Source organism: Pithys albifrons, chromosome 6 (genome assembly GCF_047495875.1).
Source record: "Pithys albifrons albifrons isolate INPA30051 chromosome 6, PitAlb_v1, whole genome shotgun sequence".
NCBI lineage: Eukaryota > Metazoa > Chordata > Aves > Passeriformes > Thamnophilidae > Pithys > Pithys albifrons.
Window position 1 is genome coordinate 12,417,334 of NC_092463.1, and position 17,687 is coordinate 12,435,020.

Below are 17,687 nucleotides of genomic sequence, written 5' to 3' on the forward strand. Positions count from 1 at the left end.
GTATGTGTTTGTGCTTATTTTGACTACCTTTGCATACTGTTCTCAATAGAAACACTTTTTGAGGCTTAGCTTCCTACTTACTGTGGATTTTTTTAGATTGAATTTGACTTTACTGGGAGGCAGTCAATTTTTTAAGTGCAAAATGAATGTGTTAGAGAAGTAATGCTTGTGTGCTACTTTCTCCTAAACACCCAACAGATTTGATGGGCAAAGGCAAAAGAAGTTACAAACAGATTGTGATAATCTCTTGCAAGAATTCTCTCCCACCATCCATGGCATGGAAGTGTTGTCATTGAAAAATAATTATATTGATGGTAATCAACCTTTCAGTCATCCATATCAAGAGAAAAAGTGAAAACAGAAGCTGAGGAAAACCAGTGATGCATCATCACCATTATAAGTCTGATATTCGAGTAGCAATGACTGCTGGTTTTATTCATTGTCCCAAAGTTATGGAAAGGGAACCTTCAGGGTCTCCCTTGAGCTGTCCACATAGGTCACCACTGCAGAACAGACTGGCTTAGAGAGATGCCTTAGCCATGAACCAATTTTTCCCACACCTTTCTTCCCTGAATTTATGCAGATGCTTTTGAACGCATTCCAACTTTTAGGAAGTTGCAGTTGCTAACAGTTTAAATCAGTTTTTATGCCACCTCTACATTACCTACAAGATATCTGGGTGCAAAGCAAGTTTAACCTGTTCTATTTTGCTTTACTAGATAAAAAATGTAGACCATGTCAGAGAACATACTGGGACACCTCTGGTCTAAGCCAGCAGGCACTATTTTATTTTTCTAAATTCTTTCTTCCTGCACCATGGCATGCAACCTTACCAGCAAAACAAAATGTTTGTGCTGAGTAGCTGCAGGTAAGGTCATTGTAACCCTCCTTGTTTCCACTTATCAAGATCATCTCTGCCTTCTCCTGTACCATGAAAACCTGGGTACAGAAAACCCCAAGATTTGTTTCTGTTGTGTTCACAGCTAAATAGCTGTGAAAATCCCAAGTACACCTAGAGCTGCACAAATAAATGTTTATAGAGAGGCTTAGTGGTAAATGTTGTGAGGAGCATGGACAACACAGAGAATTGTAAACTTCAGCCAAGCCTTTAAGTCACCTGGACATGAACACAGTGGCACTATGAGAACTGGTGAGAAATGACCAAGTCACACAGTACAGGGTCTCACTGATTTTTCAGCCTATTTGGGTCATGACCTTAGCAAAATTCTTTACCACAGATCCTCCTCCCGGAGAGGAGGACTCTGCTCAGCAGCTCTGTAAAATATAGGCAACATTGAAACTTCCCTGAGGCTTACAATGCTTGTTGGAAATGGCTGCCCTGAGTCTGGTCTGACCCTCAATACCCCAAGGATTGTCACCCATGGGGATGTCATTATTTATACCCACAGAGCAGATGTCCTTGGCACAGACATCCCCTCTCAGGTCCATGCAGCAGATGTTATTCGATTGCTGGGAGTTCCAGCCAGAGCTCTGTATGCTACAAGAGGGGCACTGCAAGCCTCTGGCATGCCCTGAATGGTGAATTCTGATCATTTAAATGTAAAGAAAATCTCCATGGCAACAGAAGCTGGGGGAGACCTGAGGCATCACGTACAAGTAATGACTGGGCTGGACCTTTTGACTCACAGCCATGCCAAAGTTCAAATACAAATCTTCAGTCCAGTTTCAACAGCCACTCCTAACCAAATGATAAATCAAAGAGATTTCTTCAGTCCCAGTCCCTTCCTCATCACCACGGAAACTACACTCAGATCCAGGCTTCTCAGAGGAAGAGCCTTTCTGCTGTACATATATGTATTACATCTGAGTTTTCTTTCAGTGAACACACTTGCACGTTACCTAAAATCACCTCACAGCTGAAAATACTTTAACCTATTGATCAGTACAAATATAAAGATTTTTTCAGACAAACTTTTCACAGCTGAGCTTCTAACATTTGCTTTACATTTGTAATACATCCTGCTGAGGTGATGGGTACTAACAAGGAGCTACCCTCCTTACCTTTTCTGAAGAGACAGGCACAGCTACTACCAAAATAGCAATGTTTTTCCCACAGGCTGTGTAGCTTATTCATTACAATACCAAGGTTACCATCTAAGTAGCCTAAGATGTACAGGCTGAAACTTTTCTTTGGTGTATTGCTCTGGAATAAGCAGGGAAGCCTCATTTTGTGAGTCCATTCATTCCCTAAGTGCAGATAAAAATAAATAATGATCTTTTGCCAGCTAAGTTCTCTAAATATATTTCCTGGAGAAAGAAAATGTGGTCATATTGTGAGAATAGTCAATTCCTTGAACTTTTGTTGAAAGGAGGAGCACTGTCTTCTAAGTCACATGTTGATGCCCACATGTTGCTACAGTCATTAGGATTCTTCTGTAATTGTTTTAATTAGGAGAGCTCCACATTTTTTTTCTGCTGCCTAAGCCTAGAGTTCAAGCTTCCTCTCTAAGACAATACTCTTAAGCCTGATGTAAAGCTAAAATTTTCCTGTGTAAGTTCCTAGATTGTAATATATATCTGCACACAAGTATAGAATAGCCAACAAATTTTCACTTCCTGATGGAATTTGCTGCTAAATATAGTAAACATGACAGAGAAACTTGCTTAGGAAGTAGGTGGTAATTGCATTTCAAAGGCAACCACTGACTTGCAACAGGAGTGATAAATAAATAGATTTCAAATAGTGCAAGCCAAGGTTTTGTACTGATGTGAAAATGCAGGTAAAAAACAACATGAAAAACAATGCACATAATTACATGATAACCATCTTTGTTTTAGGATACAAAACAATTACCTAGCCTTACAAAGAATTAATCAGGATCTGGAGGATAAACTTTACAGAATGGTAAGTTATCATAACTGATTTTTTAAATATATTTAATGTGGGTTTATGATTCTTAAATCATAGGAAAAGCATGTATGTAGCTGTCACCAAAAAAACCTTCATGCTCCAAGTGCAGTCATGCTTAAAAAAGATGTATGCCTTTATCAGTATCATGATGTAGAGCTCAATCTGTGTATGATGACATAGCTCTATCCATTTAAATGGAGATTTCCCTGACTGATGATCTGGCTGAGTAAATTGTACCTTTAAAATCATTCTGGTTAATTTAGCTAATAACTTTATGGGTTTTAAATATTTATGTTTTCATTAAGTATCAGATTTAAATAAGGTAATCCAAGGTTTTCTCATGCTTCTTAGATCCTTTCACTCAGCCTTTATTAAATGATTTAATAGAGCTTGGATGGTCTGACTTTTAAATGCTGTCATATCAATCTCAGTGTATTAATTTCCAATCTGCATGTGTCTGCAACAGAAATGTCAATGTCACTGTCACAGGCCAATTAAAACCAAGAGAGGAAAACTGCACCACTCTGGGGCTCCACTTTGCAAGACACAGCACCACTAATTCAAAATAGCTTGAGGTTAAAGAGAAGTGTCAATGCCTTTGGTGCCCTGGCTCATTGCTAATGCTGCTGGGACATCGTACTCACTGTTAGGAGTAAAATTACAGAGGAATGTGAAGATAATGTTTGAAGAAGAAAGAATGACAGTTTTGAACTCTTAAAGTTCCTCAGGCCTTGAGCACTGCTTGACCTGCTGTCTTCTCTCCTGGCTCAGAATGATCAATTCCTTCCCAGCTCCCTTTCTGTACAGCCCCAGACCTGATATGGCCCAGGCAAGCACAGTGCACACACAACACATGGTTTATAATCTGTTCATAGACCTATGTGCAGAGATAAGGATGTGAGGATAAGCCCACCTTTTGGACAAGTCTCATGTAATGTTTACATGGATGGCCAGCTTGGAATGGGGGGAACAGATTATTGTGGGGTTTGAGTAAATAGGGACTATAGCAACATACAGGACACACACCAGCCTTTAATGAGAAAGGGGGGGAAATTATTTGAAAATGTCTTTGTTCTTATCTCAGAAACCCATTTCAATATCTAACAATGAATAGGGGACTGATGCTTTTGCTGAGTAACAACAGGGCAAAGTTATAGAGGGGTTGTAGCTGACATTGGATCATAAGTACATGCATAAGCACCATAAAGCAAAAATAACATTCTATCTTGGGTTATTGCTTTTTTTTCTCCACTCTTGTTTCTTTTTCCTTTTACCCAAGTCACTTCAGGATTTTGTCTTCATCTATAGCCTAACATTTATTACTTATGTGCTACAAAATATTAATAGAGTCATTCAGGCTTGTAAAAGAAATAAAAATTTTAGAAACACAGAAAGGACTCCAGCAAATCCATGTGTTTTTATCAGATATTTCAGATCAAAGCAAAGAATTTTTTAACTCCTGTTTCAGCATCCACTTAAATCCTTGAGAAATTATTTCAGAGCACAACACAGAAAGAATGAAAACTGGTCCCATGGAGCACTGTACCTTTCTTTATCCCACTAATATGACAGTCATTGTAGATAGCTTTAGAGGCTTGAAGAAGATCAACGAGGCTCTGTACACCAGTTAACTCCAGACTGCTTTGCCTTCTGAAACATTGAAACTGAAGAAACACAAAACAAAACCAAACAAATGTCAAATGGAAACTCTATCAAAAAGAAAGAGATGAGAAAAAAGTACCATATCTGATTTAGATAAGTCAAATATTTTGATTTTCAGGGCACAACAAAAACCCTCAATACTTTAGAGAAAGTTCAATTAAATAACAGGCTGGTCTGGTTAATCAATAACTTATGGTGAACTGGGCTCTTGGAAGTATTTCTCTCCCTTTCCTGATTAGGAGGACCAGCTGTGTGTATTTTTTTTTTTAATCTAGTTTTCCAATCTAAAATCAAACATCTTTTTTTGTCTACTTTTACAAAAGTCCAAATATATAAATTATGTGTTTACTTCCTCCCTCTCTTGCCTCTCCCAATCCTTATGTATACACATATGTGTATGTGCACACACACAACACACTCTTACACAAGCTTTGACGATTTCATGTGTTCAAATGCAACAAGTAGCAAAAAGAAGACCCTTAGGCAGTGGTCTCCTTGCTCCTCCTGCCTGCAGATAACCTGGGATGCTCCCAGGAGACCAGTTACTCCCTGCCTTAACAGGCGACGCACAACTCTCCCTCTCCCAGTGACTGACCCCAGCTCATCACAACTTACCTAAGACTCCACCTTGGCCTTCCTCTTCTAATATTTTTGGTTATCCTGAAGGTTAAAGCCATTCATGCCTGCTATTGGTATAAAGGATGTAAAAGAATAATCATTAATTCATCAGCAGTAACAGAAAAGAAGCTGATGTAGCAGTTATTTTTCTTCAAGCCTCTGTTTCCTTTTGAGTGCTAATCTATAAAACCTTTTAAAATATTTGAAAGCACACTTCTGATCACAGCAAATGGTATCCAACTAAAACTTTTGTCACACCAGAACCTGAAGTATAAATATAAAATATAAACCACAGTGTCTGATTGGGTTAAAAGCTAAAAAAAAAATGCATTCCTGAAATCAGGAGTCTGCTATATTCAACTGGGCAAGATTAAACACATGGAACAGTAAAGGCAAATGCAGCACAGGACTAAAATTCTTCTGTCACTCCTCATAAAACTCCTGTTCTTACCACAGTCAAAGTCTTCAGCTGGAGAAGATTTCTTTAGTCATCAACACTGGTTAAGCAGTGGAACATACAGGCTGTCTTCTTAAATAATTAATCTTTATATCTCTTTTCTCCATTAAGATGTGGAAAAAGACTAAGCAGAGTCTTCTCACTGCAATTCCATCACAGGACTGTTCAATTAGAGAATTTTTTATAATATTTATTTCCAGTTGTCAGCAGCAATCCTCACTTTCCCTTACACTTGCTTAAGTTTTCAGGTCTTGTTGCTCACAAAGAGCAGTTACAAGCAGATTATGCAAGTCATCCCAGCCACTTGTTAAGAAATCTTTTATATGATCTCAATCCAGCTGTATCCTCAATATGCTCCTCACTGGAATTAAGCAATGTCTTTTAAAAAGCTTCTGAAGTTTTAAGGCTTTGGTTGCAGTTAGTTCTGTAATTTTACCTTTAATGCCATAAGCCAGATTTTTAATGGTATCTACATTTGGGAAAAACTGGTACCTAATAATAGCTACATAATAAGCCCAACTGCTAATGAAAATTGCACCCATGTCTCATCCCCCATCTGTATTTTGAATGTTCTTGAAGACGTGATCTCAGAAATCCAGCTGCAAAGAACTCAGGAGACCTTGTTCTCCAGAAACACCTGGAGAAAATATGTCTTTTGTACCTGGAAAGTTTGACAGACAGACTGCTGGATGGTGTTAAGCTTTGGTTCCGATCTCTGCAAAGCCAGTACCAGTCCTCTAAACCCAGTGAATTATAAATGTTATCATCTGTTAAGATGAAAACTCTTCCATTTTACAATAAACATGTATAAAATTTACAAAAAAATTTTACCATATAGAACTTTTAGAATATTACATATTAATGTCTTATTTTTCATACACTTTAAGGCAGACTGGATGTGTGTATCTACCATAAACTTGGATAAAAATATTATATATACCAGCAGTAAAAAGGGATTTGTGTTAAGGATGATCATGTCTGAAATGCTGAACTATCTGAGCACTGCACTGTTTCTTATCCTGTTCCTGCCTCTGCCTATGAGCTGGAGGAGGATGAAGGTACAGCAAATATTTTATGCTCCACGTTATTAAGAGTTTTGTATCCAGCTCTTAAATATCTGGGGTTTTCCAGTCTGCTGGCCATAATATACTTAAGCATCTCCAGTTGGGGAAATCCAAACATGAATTAAGTATGAGCTGGCCAATTTTAGGTGGTGCTCTGAGACTTTATGTTAGGGGAATGTTATTTCAAAAGAAACAGATTCCTGGGTATTCAGGCTAAGAAGGTAAAGTATACAGAAAGTGGTGAGGAATTTATTGAACAATTTCAGCCAGGCACTAAAAACATCTAACTACCAACAGCAGGACTTTGTAATTTGAACCACTTACTAAATTGCACCTGAGCCTCCTGTGACATCTACGAGTCACATCCCCAATATGGATTAAATCGTAAGTGAAAGATGAAAACAATGCAGAGAAATCCCATTTCTCACACAAACATAAGGAAAACAGAAGTCCAGCATCTTTATATGATATCTTTGATGGTGACTTTGAACAGTGATTTGAAGCACATCTTTTTCATTTTCTTTCCTTTATGATGAAGTTTCTCCCCCTTCCCCATGTCCCATGAAAATCAAATAGAGATGACCTAAATATACTTAAAAGGATTTGCATCCCAAAGACAAGAAATTTTAGAGTCAGCTCAACCTGACAGGCTCATTTGCTCACATTCAGTGAAGACAGCTGTGAATTTCAAGAGAAATTTATATTGGTTGGTTAGTTAAGGCAGAAGCCAAAGAAGGTCTGTCCTTTGTGGCCCAAACAACTGTGAAACAACATTTCTAAGGAAGGAAATTACCATAAATGCCACAGAAACAAGTGATTTATAAAAATAGCAGTTGAAAAAATGTATTTCTAGGAAGACTTCAGGTTGCATGTTTTTATACTTACACGCATTTTGTGCTAAATATCTCCATCTCTCACTAACTCTCTTCACACTCATTTTCCAGATTAAAAAATACTGCCTAATAGACGATAGGACCTACACACATTAACACCTGTAGTATCTGCACAGGCTCCAAATGAGTAGGTTCATTAGTTTTGCAGTCAAATAAATAAAATTTCCTGGACAATTTGGGAACATGAGCATGAGCACACAGGCTTTCAGACATCCTCAGTCTTTTCACTCTCTCTGAACAGTTTCATTTCCCATTGTTACCCTGTTGTTATATGGTTGGTGGGTCAATTCTTTCCAAGGGACGTGTAGGGCAGACCGACCACTTCCTAATTGCGCTACATGCATATGACATCATGAGACATTCTTCGGGAAACTCCTTTCCATTTTTTCCAAAGGCACGGGGCAGTTTTTCTGCTCTATCTCTTCCTCTCAGTAGGACATCTTCCACAAGTGTGAGCAACCTGAAGAAGCTGTGAAGTGACAGTGGACACCTCACGCCCAACATTGCCACTCTTGCATGATGACAGAACTCTTTCTTTCTTAACATGTCTTATCGTTTGGCCACTGATTTGTGATACTTGACATTTTCAATCATTTTCTTCATCCTGGTCTCCATGGTTTGGTCTTTGTCTCTCAGGAAAACCCCTGGATAGACCTTCTTGACCAGCTGGGAATAGAAAAAGCTGTTGTTTTCAAAATAGCTTAAAAAACCCCAGAAACTTGTATGGGATGTGGTATCTTTGACCTGTGCTTTCCTTGTAAATGCCTTGATCTTTTGTGATTATTTGCCGATTCACTACAATGAAAGGGAAAACAAAAGCAAGAATAAGCCTGAAAAGATTTTCTGTAATAGGTATTTCACATCTCAAACTCCCTCACAAAAGCTAGTGTTGTCTGTGAATGTGGAAAACAAGGCATACCTTGGCCAAGGAGCAAATTTCTATAACTTCTGGGTCTTTTCTATCCAAATCCACTGTCTACAAAAAATACCAAAGGACTTCCTATTAGATCAAATTTACAAGGCCAGTTGGCAAAGACAGGGTTTATCATAGTTAAAAAAAATAAAAAGAAAATAAGAAAGAATGAAACAAACAAATGAAAGACATATACAAGCAGAGTACTGGTACTCAGCACAGAGATGCTATTTAGGGTATTCAGTCCTAGTCATTATAGGGAGTTTTTATCTTCTGTTTCATAACCAATATTTTTTTTCTACATAAAGAAAAGTACCTTTTGGAAATAGTATTGCATATACAATACTCAAAACATTGACATTTTGTCTGTACAGGAGGGAATAGAGAATTGTGAAGTGAAAATCCAGAGAAGGCTGGACAAAGATGGATTAGTATATTGTCATGTTCTAATTGCATAGCTTATGCTCACAGAACAGCACTGAAGTTATGAAGGATCTTCAACATCATCAGATCGGGTTTTTTTGTTATCACAAGTGGCATGTACCTCCAGCAGAATTTTCTTTGCTCACTAGAGATATAATATGTAATCAAGGACTTTTTTCTTCTTTCCTCCAGAAACAAACATTTCCTCTTTCAACCTACTGTCCCTAACACAGCCTCAGAAGATACTATTACATTGACTTCAGGGAATTAGCATCAGTCAACACAATCTCTGTTCTCTCCAGCTATAATTTATTCAACATTTTATTATCAAGCAGGACTCTACCCTAGCAAGGCTTGCCACTGATGTGAAATGTGGGAGATGATAGGTACATGGAAAGGCTATAAGCACATTTTGTCAACTTCATCTATGTTGCCAATAGAAAGCTCACAGGCTGTGAAGCTGACTAGCCAGCTTAGAAAGACTTTGAATAAGCTGATAGGGAAGATACCTTTTTCAGTTGTAATTGAAATGCTATAGAAGACAAGGAAGTTGATGGCAAATAAAACTACCTTCTTCCAACATGTTGGTTCTGCTGTCAGTGGGGTTAGGTAATGAACTGATTATCTTCACATTAAAACAACAGATCCTCAGTGCTGCTGTTTTCCTAAAAAACTGGTCCTAAGTCAGCAAAATAAAACAGTTGTGAACCAGGAAAAAAGTTTTTGCCACAGAAGTTTTCTAGTGCCTGGAGCAAAGTCCTGAGCACTTGTAAAAGAGCAGCCAGTTAATTCCTGCTTAGAGGAGCAATCGGCCTGTGCAGTGATACTCTCTTCATCCATATTTTATATCGAAGAGTACATCTAAGCAGAACCCAGGCCATGAATGGCAGGACCCTTCCCCAGCCTAGGGCTGGTTTTCTTTGCATTCACTGAATTTAGGTGAAGTATTCCTGTTTATAGCTTAAATTGGCTGCTTAGATTTCCATTTCAAAAAACTGGATAAGAGTTGACAGGTACCTTTACTCTGAGCTCATGTTAGACACAAGGTATGCATTGAACTGGAAACCTCAGTAATATTTCCAGATGACACTGTGACAAGATCTTTAGCAGGGGGTGCAGGTGTAAGGAGTTTTTATTGTAATGTCCTTTTATACAGTGTATGTCATGTAGGCTGGCATTATTTCAAATTAGGAGCAAAACCCTGCAGTTGTCAATGTTCTAAGTTGTATGAAGGGACACACCATGCTCAGTCAGTGCATGCTTGCCCCAATGAAGAAACATTATAGACAGACACTGATACTCTTTTGTACCAGAAAGAAAAGTAATCATCCTGCATATCTTTTACAAATCACTTGCAAAGAAAAGCATGCATTTACTTCACAAGAAGCACCTTAACAGCACTTTGCTAAACCGATTTCTTTCTGTGATATGTTATTAATTATACACCAGTGTCAAAGATTTGTTTTTCCTTTTTCTGCTATGGAATTACATTTCAAGCCTGTGACATGAGGTAGTCAAGGAAACAAATCTTTATAAGACCTTTGCTAGTACAAGGTTGAGAATGATATTAAGAGCAAAACATTCTTCAAGTGAAATGCCATAGAGCACAATATCACAATCCTCAGACAAAACACTATAGCCCCACAATGTTATCTTTAATAAAATGATATGGTTTGGAATCAAGAAGAGAAGTTTGATTCTGCTGCAGGTCATCTTTTAATCTGAAACAAATGTTGTTTACTAAAAAGGATAAATCCTATCATTTAACTGTGATGGACAAATTAGATCAGGTCAGTAATTCTGACTTGAGGCAATAAATCATTTATCAGAGAAAAAGATGGTGCCTATTTCCATATCTCTGCTTTGCAGAATAGACCTTTTAAAGTATTATGGGCACAGAAGATGCATTCATAGCATATCCATTTATCCAATTCCTCTGAACTAATCAAAAAAGAAGAAAATGCCAGGCTTGAACATCACACTATGAATTACATTCTTGTAGTTTTATTCTAACAAAATGTCCACAGCGATCAGAAAAATGTGTTCAATAAGTAAACATCTGTATGCCTAAAATCTATTTTCCTCCTCTTAAAACTCTTTTAGTAAAGGGGCAAAGTGGATTATAAAAATTCCAGCTGACAGATAAATCTTTTACCTGAAATATACTTTTTTTCCATTGGTATATTCTTTTGAAATCCATCCCCAATTCTAACTGATTTTTAACCCCTCATTCAAGCTAGGGGTTTTTTTATCTTTTATGTTTTGGAATACACTTCCTCAGTTCTGGACTTTCATCTTGGAAACAGTTGACAAAGTATACACAAGCACATTAAAGTGTCCAGTAAAGTATTTTCTCATTCCTTTCTTCTTTGTTTTCTGTGTCTTCCCTCTGATATCTTCATTCTCCATAAAAGCACTTGAGTGCAATTGTCTGAAGTGACTTGCTGGTCATGTGGTATGAGGATTTCACTCTCTGCTGTATAAATTTGCTGGTTTTTCTTAAAACTCCTTCCTTTCTAGTTGTATTTTAAGTCTTGCTGCCTCTATACACTTCTTAATTATTGCAGAACAAATGTATGGAAAAATACATCTATTCTCTAAAATTATTAATATCCTAAACTTTCACATGACTACAGATTTTTTCAGTGGTCATAAATTAACTAAATTCAGACTTTTGACTATTCTTCCCCAATGTTCTATACAATAATCTGGCATGAGAAGGATTAAAAAAGACTTGATTTAATTATATGATCTGTCTGAGCAAATACAATTCAATTAAGGAAGATGTGATTATTAAATTTAAAATGCATTATCATGCATCAATCAGCTATATGAGATTTACATTAATAAATAGTTCTTTCACAGTTACCCAACTACTAGACGGAGAATCAGAATTAAAACCTTTAATAAAATTAGCCCAAGTCTTGTAATGCATTTTTAAAACATAATTTACTGAATGACTCTTTATGCAATAACTGCCTCAAATTACCTGATACTTTATGGTTTCTATCAAAACTTCTAGTATGTTCCTGTTTAAATATTTTAGCTATTTTTCTGTCAAATTTTTAGTGTGGATACAGAAAGATGTATAAAAATTCCATGAATTCATAGAAAAAGGATGCCTAATACAGTAAACCTTTAATTTCTGAATGAGATGCCAGGAAATCAGATTAAAGGATATCAGAAATGTTTAAATTATCCATTATTAAATCTATCTTCTTAAGATAGACTTAATTTCCTCTCATAGGGTGCAGCCATTCAATATCCAACTCAAGATGCTAACAAGAAGTGTCTCCATGAGAAATTTAGTTTTGTTAGATCTCCAAAAAGAGCCTAGTAAGAAAATGTAAAGAATTCAAAAGATGACCATGTCAGTCTCCTGCACTGATTTCCTACACATAAAGCTGAAGCCATCAGACTTTGGGGGGTTGACATGAGGAGAAAGCTGAGAAAGCAAAACCCCAGGGATGGCAATTTTTCTTGTCTTGGCTGGAGTCTGGGGGACAAGCCCACCCTGCAACCAGGAGAGACCCGAGACAGCACACTGGAAAAAGCAGAACTTTTGCTCCTCAGGCTGAATGTCTCTGCTTACTCACTCCTTTTCCCTTTATTTTTAATTCTTTTTTTTCCCCAGTTATGTATTTCTTCCTAGAGTGCACTGGGGAGGGAAGTGGACTGTAGGCAGAAGAGATGCTGACAGTCCCATGGGACACTGTGCCAGAGAAAGCAGCTGTCTCCTCTTCCCTTCCCAGTGTGTCTGGAGAATTATCTCCCCATTAGATGATCCCCCAGTACTTGCTCTGCTCCTCTGTGAATTTTCATACTGTTATATTAATGTATCTTCATCTCAGTGTTCGCAGTTACAGTGACAACAAGAGTTCAGTAAATATAACATCAAGGGAAGAAATTTCATTTGAGCAAGGCTTATTTTACTCCTCAGTGACACATGTAATTGACATTATCTGCTATAATGAGATTTCTCATAAACCCTCACTGCAAGGTCTTGCTCAGCTTTCCACTACTCAGCTTCCAGGAATTTTTCTTTGGGCTAAATAACCAGAAATGAAGAATAAAGATTGAGAATTTAGTCCATGAGTAAGAAGAAATACAAGTCAGAAGCTCTGGAGGATGGTTCTAAAGAAGCATGAATCTGCTTGCATCTTCCAATATTTTAACTACATATACTCTTCCTTAAGCTGATTTAGCACAATTCCAAAGGCTCGGAGATTAGAATGAGGAATTTGAATGTTGGTTCCCCCACAGGTGCTAATGCCAGCTGGCTTTATTGTCTCTAAAAGACTTCCCAGTAGACTACTGAAAGACAAGAGCCATTCATAAAATTCTTGGTCAGAGAGCCTTCCAATACTACAAGGAAAACAAAATAGAAAGCAGGAAGAATGCTGATAACTAGGCATGTGGCTTTAGGTGGAGTATTTGGGCTCTGTAGAATCCTCATCCACTTGCTGTGAGGAAGAGAAGCTGCTTGGTTTAGCTGTACTCATCTAAAGCAAATAGGAAAGTCCTGTCTGTGGAGCTGGTGAGCTATACCGGCCAGGCATCAACCTAGATAACAAAAAGGGGATTGAAAGGCAAAAATAAAGTATTCTCATTTGCCATACAATCAAAGTGTGGAGGATAAAACCAATCCAGTCACCAAGATGTATGAAAGAGACTCCCTAGCTGACTATATGCCAATACCTCATGGTGCACTAACAATCTGGTAATAATCTAGAAGACTTGGAAGTAATATGTATGCACTGATATCAGATAATTACTTCACCTCACGGAAAAGACATGTGCAACTAGGATGGTTAACTAAGCTTGTTTCGGATAGTTCAAGTGGATTGCAGAGCTTGGGAACAGCACTGTATTGTACTCTAAAAAGGTAGTCTTGAATATTTCTCAATTATTAATAGACAGCAGAGGCAGATCACATGCTAATCTGTGCCTGCTATAGGCCACATAACACTGCAATGAGTTGTGCAGTACCTCTATAAACAGCTTTTTGTAGCACACAGAAGGAAAAATTCTATCATATTTGGCATTAGCATCCTATGCTGATGATGGTAACCTACAGCCAGTACAGAGCTCTTTGGAAGAGGCTAAAAAATTATTAACAAGATCCTGATTATGAATATGCTACATTAAACATGAAGGAATTATCTCCTTGCATTCATTATGATAAATGCAGGGACTCGACTTTGAACTGAGTTGTAGTTTAAAGAAAAGAGATTGTGAATTTATAACATTTTACATTGTTACACAGAATAAAGTCCAAACCAATGATATATGTTTTAAATGTAATAGTGAATCTTGCAAAATTGATAATTATTTTGAGCCAAACCATCTGGGAATAAAGATTTTGAACACTTATCAATCACATCTCACATTGTTTTGCTAAAAAAAGATCTCACATTTAGGAATAAAAGACTAGAAACCTATTATTAAAAAACTTTAGGAGAAGAAGCAAAGATTGCTCCACAAAATGGAAGCGGTACAAGTAGCAAGTGGAAAGAAGAACAGATAGTGGCCAATACCAGTTATAAGGTCTGAAATATAAAGAGGTAAAGAAAGGGAAAAGATACAGGAAAATGATACAGGAAAATAATTTGTGAGATATTAGATATAATAATACTGCTGAAGTTCATATAACTAGAAGAAATTTAAACAATGACTTTGATATTTTACCTACTAGGCATAGTGGACTGTGCATTGGTTTTAGTACTGTAATGGAAGTGAATCAATGAGCTTTTGGGGTTCAGGAAAATAAAATAATTCTACATCATGAGATAAAATATTTTGTATTTTGACAGTAACTGAATACAACAGGAAACAAAAATAACAAAAAATGGAGGGGAGGAGGTGAGAGGGGAGACCTGAAGACTTGAAAAATTTAAGTAGAGCAGTTAGTGCTATCCATTGAAAAGCTGTGCCATGAAATTTTATTTTCTTGAAAACAATGTATCAAACTAAGAATAGCAACATAATTACTAAAGCCAAGTCATTGTTTAAGTATGCAGAGCTTTTCTCAAGGATGTGAAGATATCTCCTATTCTAAATAAGGCTTTCATATTTGCTGTGTTCTATTTACCATGAAGAATTAGCAGATAGCAACACAGTGCTAGGGCACTTATGATGATTGTTTCAGAGTGTTTTCTTTTTACATATAGTATCTAAACACTATAGTCATGTTACAGGCATGATTCTCTAAGTTTAATGTCACTAAATGCTTGGTAACATGCTCAGGTGAGAGGATATTGTCTTATGTAGATGGCAGTACAAGCAGCATACCTAAACATACTCTGTTTAGCAGGGTACAAAGTCTCATATTTTGCTCTGTCCTGGCTTAGCTGTTCCTGTTGCTCCAACAGCACGCTTTAAAGCAAAACATTTCCTTTACCAAGACCTGATGGTTATAAAAGCTTTGATTCATTATGAAGTGAAGGTCAGATTTAACCCGAAGAGAACAAAGGCTTTGAACAAACTGAAGGGTGTCTCCTTGTCTTAAAGCCTGTGGGGTTTAAATCAAAATCTAATGAGCTCTAAGGCCTTAGATCATCCTCTCCTCAACTGTTGGAGAAATTATCAGAGGAAGGTCATTTCTACAAAGATTGTCTTAAAAATTTTCCGAGCCTCTACACCTGCTCTCCCCTTGGCTTGCAATCCATCTTTCCCAAATACAGTAAAGCCAGCTCAGCTTTGCAGCAGCATATTGGGTTCTGAAGAGAGTTGCCATAGTCCTATGCTGTGTGATGAGGTTGCAGTGTGTCCAAACATCTTTTCCAATCCTACTCAGATTGCGTTCCCTTCTCCTGCATCAACAACAGATGCCCTAAGTGATTCTGCAGAGATTTCCAGTACTGCAGGATGGGAAGCTCCTGCTCATGATATCAACATTTGCTAACAGATAAGAGAGACCAAGACTCCTGACACTGTCTTTCAAATTATTGACTTTGCAGGACTTTCTACTGTACCATTATACTATCAAGTGAGTTTAAAGCAATTATTTGCCTGAAGAAGGTGACAAAATCAGGTTTAATAGTGTCCATGTAGGTTTCATAGTATAAATTCAGTAGTTATTTTTAAACATAACTTTGCACCATAGGATTCAATAGCCAAATTCTGGGGGACAGATACAGGTACATAAATCAGCTTTTAGATGCAACCTTTTCATGTTGAAAATGACTCAGTAATAGGATTAATATTTCCTTTAATGAGATCTATGACTTTCTATTCAAATCACAAAGATCCACTCAACATTTCTCCTTCTAGAATATGAAATGCTTTTATTGGCATATAGTTGATGAAGGAAATAGTAGGTTGAGTGTTCTCAGGGGGGTTGCCTTTTTTTTTTTTTTTGCATACAATTTATTTATTTGTGTTGACTGAAAAAGCCTGAAAATCCTTGTAAACTTACACTTCTTTTTTTGGAGTAAGAAATACTGTTTTTTCACATTTGCCCATGATTACAAATGTATTAGAAGTATATTTCTCCTGATAAAGCATACAGTCACCTGTGAGGGAAGAAGCTGAAGGTAGAGCATGAGATGCACAAGAAAAATGGTCTCAGCAGGTGCCCAGTTACAAACAGGACCAGTTTTTGTCCTTCAGGGGACGGTGTGGGTAAAAAGTAAAGAAATCATGTTTACAGTGGGCTGAAGAAAGAGCAGATTATCAATGGCAGGGAAGAAAACTTTTGAGTTCAGACAGAAGGGTTGAATCCAAGGAGTCTTCAGATGATTGACAGCAGGCTGGTGGGTGGAAAATGATGGCTAGAGAAAGAAAAGGAATAGTTTCTCCAGGACCACAGTTTGTCAGTGGGAGGTCTGGTCTCACACTGGAGGAGTGCAGTGGATTGTGAAGTGAAGTAACGGGACTTGACAGTAGAAATGAAGAAGCAGCAGAATGGTGGTATAAACTACTGTCTTTTTAGTAAAACAGGACCTTGGAGAGTAACCTGTTTTCATGGATTTTTCTATTAGAACTCCTGGAGCAAATGGAAGGTGCCAGGAGGAAGGGAAAAGGCTCTTTCTTTATATCTTCTACTTTAATATGTTTAATAACTGTGTAGCTGACTACTGCACAGCTTGGCTCTGGCAGCCAGGGTTCTTTAACACCATAATAGACTAGATAACTGACAATTTTGTAGAAAGCATTAACATTGCAAATGTAGAGATTAGCAAGTTGGCAACTTTGATAGAGGCTATATCAATCATTCATGTTATTGTTGCACTCAAAGTTTTCTGCCCTGAATCCCTGGGTACAGTACAAAGAATTAAAATTCAGCAGTACAAATATTTAAGCATGAGCCAAGTTGAACAGAGGGAGATCTTAAATCAAAACCTTCTCAGAAGGACATTGTCATACCATGAGAGAGTTTTTAACCACAAAGTAAAATCTCTAACCTAAGTGAATTTATACAAGCAACTGAGGATAACCAGTGGGCAACATCAGCAGATCTTAAGGTAGAGTTTATTACATCATACATTGCATATGAAGTTCTGAATTATATCAAATTGAGATGCCAAGAATTTTAAAGGAACAAGGATTGTTTCTCAGAGAAAAGATATGAAAATCAGTACAAGCACAGATGGAAGATGTGTCTTGGACATGGCACTTACAGAAACTTTGAAAGCAAAACTTTATGTATGATCTAGCTGTGGATTTTACAATTCTATAAAGCTAGGCATATAATAACTCCTTGAAGTGACCAGAGTAGGAATAATTTTTTAGCAACCAATGGATGCATACAGAGTAGAAAGTCTAGGAACATGGCAGTTAAGAT

At 37.3% G+C, this 17,687-nt stretch overlaps 1 protein-coding gene across 14 annotated transcripts in view; it reads left to right on the forward strand.

Annotated features, from left to right (window-relative positions):
* The window catches only part of BEGAIN (brain enriched guanylate kinase associated), a 158,022-nt gene that overhangs the window by 103,973 nt on the left and 36,362 nt on the right, over positions 1 to 17,687 (forward strand). For all 14 annotated transcript variants that reach the window (XM_071557500.1, XM_071557506.1, XM_071557510.1 and 11 more), the window contains one exon: positions 2,800 to 2,866. In XM_071557500.1, coding sequence (XP_071413601.1) covers positions 2,800 to 2,866 — 67 coding nt within the window. The remainder of the gene's footprint in view (positions 1 to 2,799; positions 2,867 to 17,687) is intronic.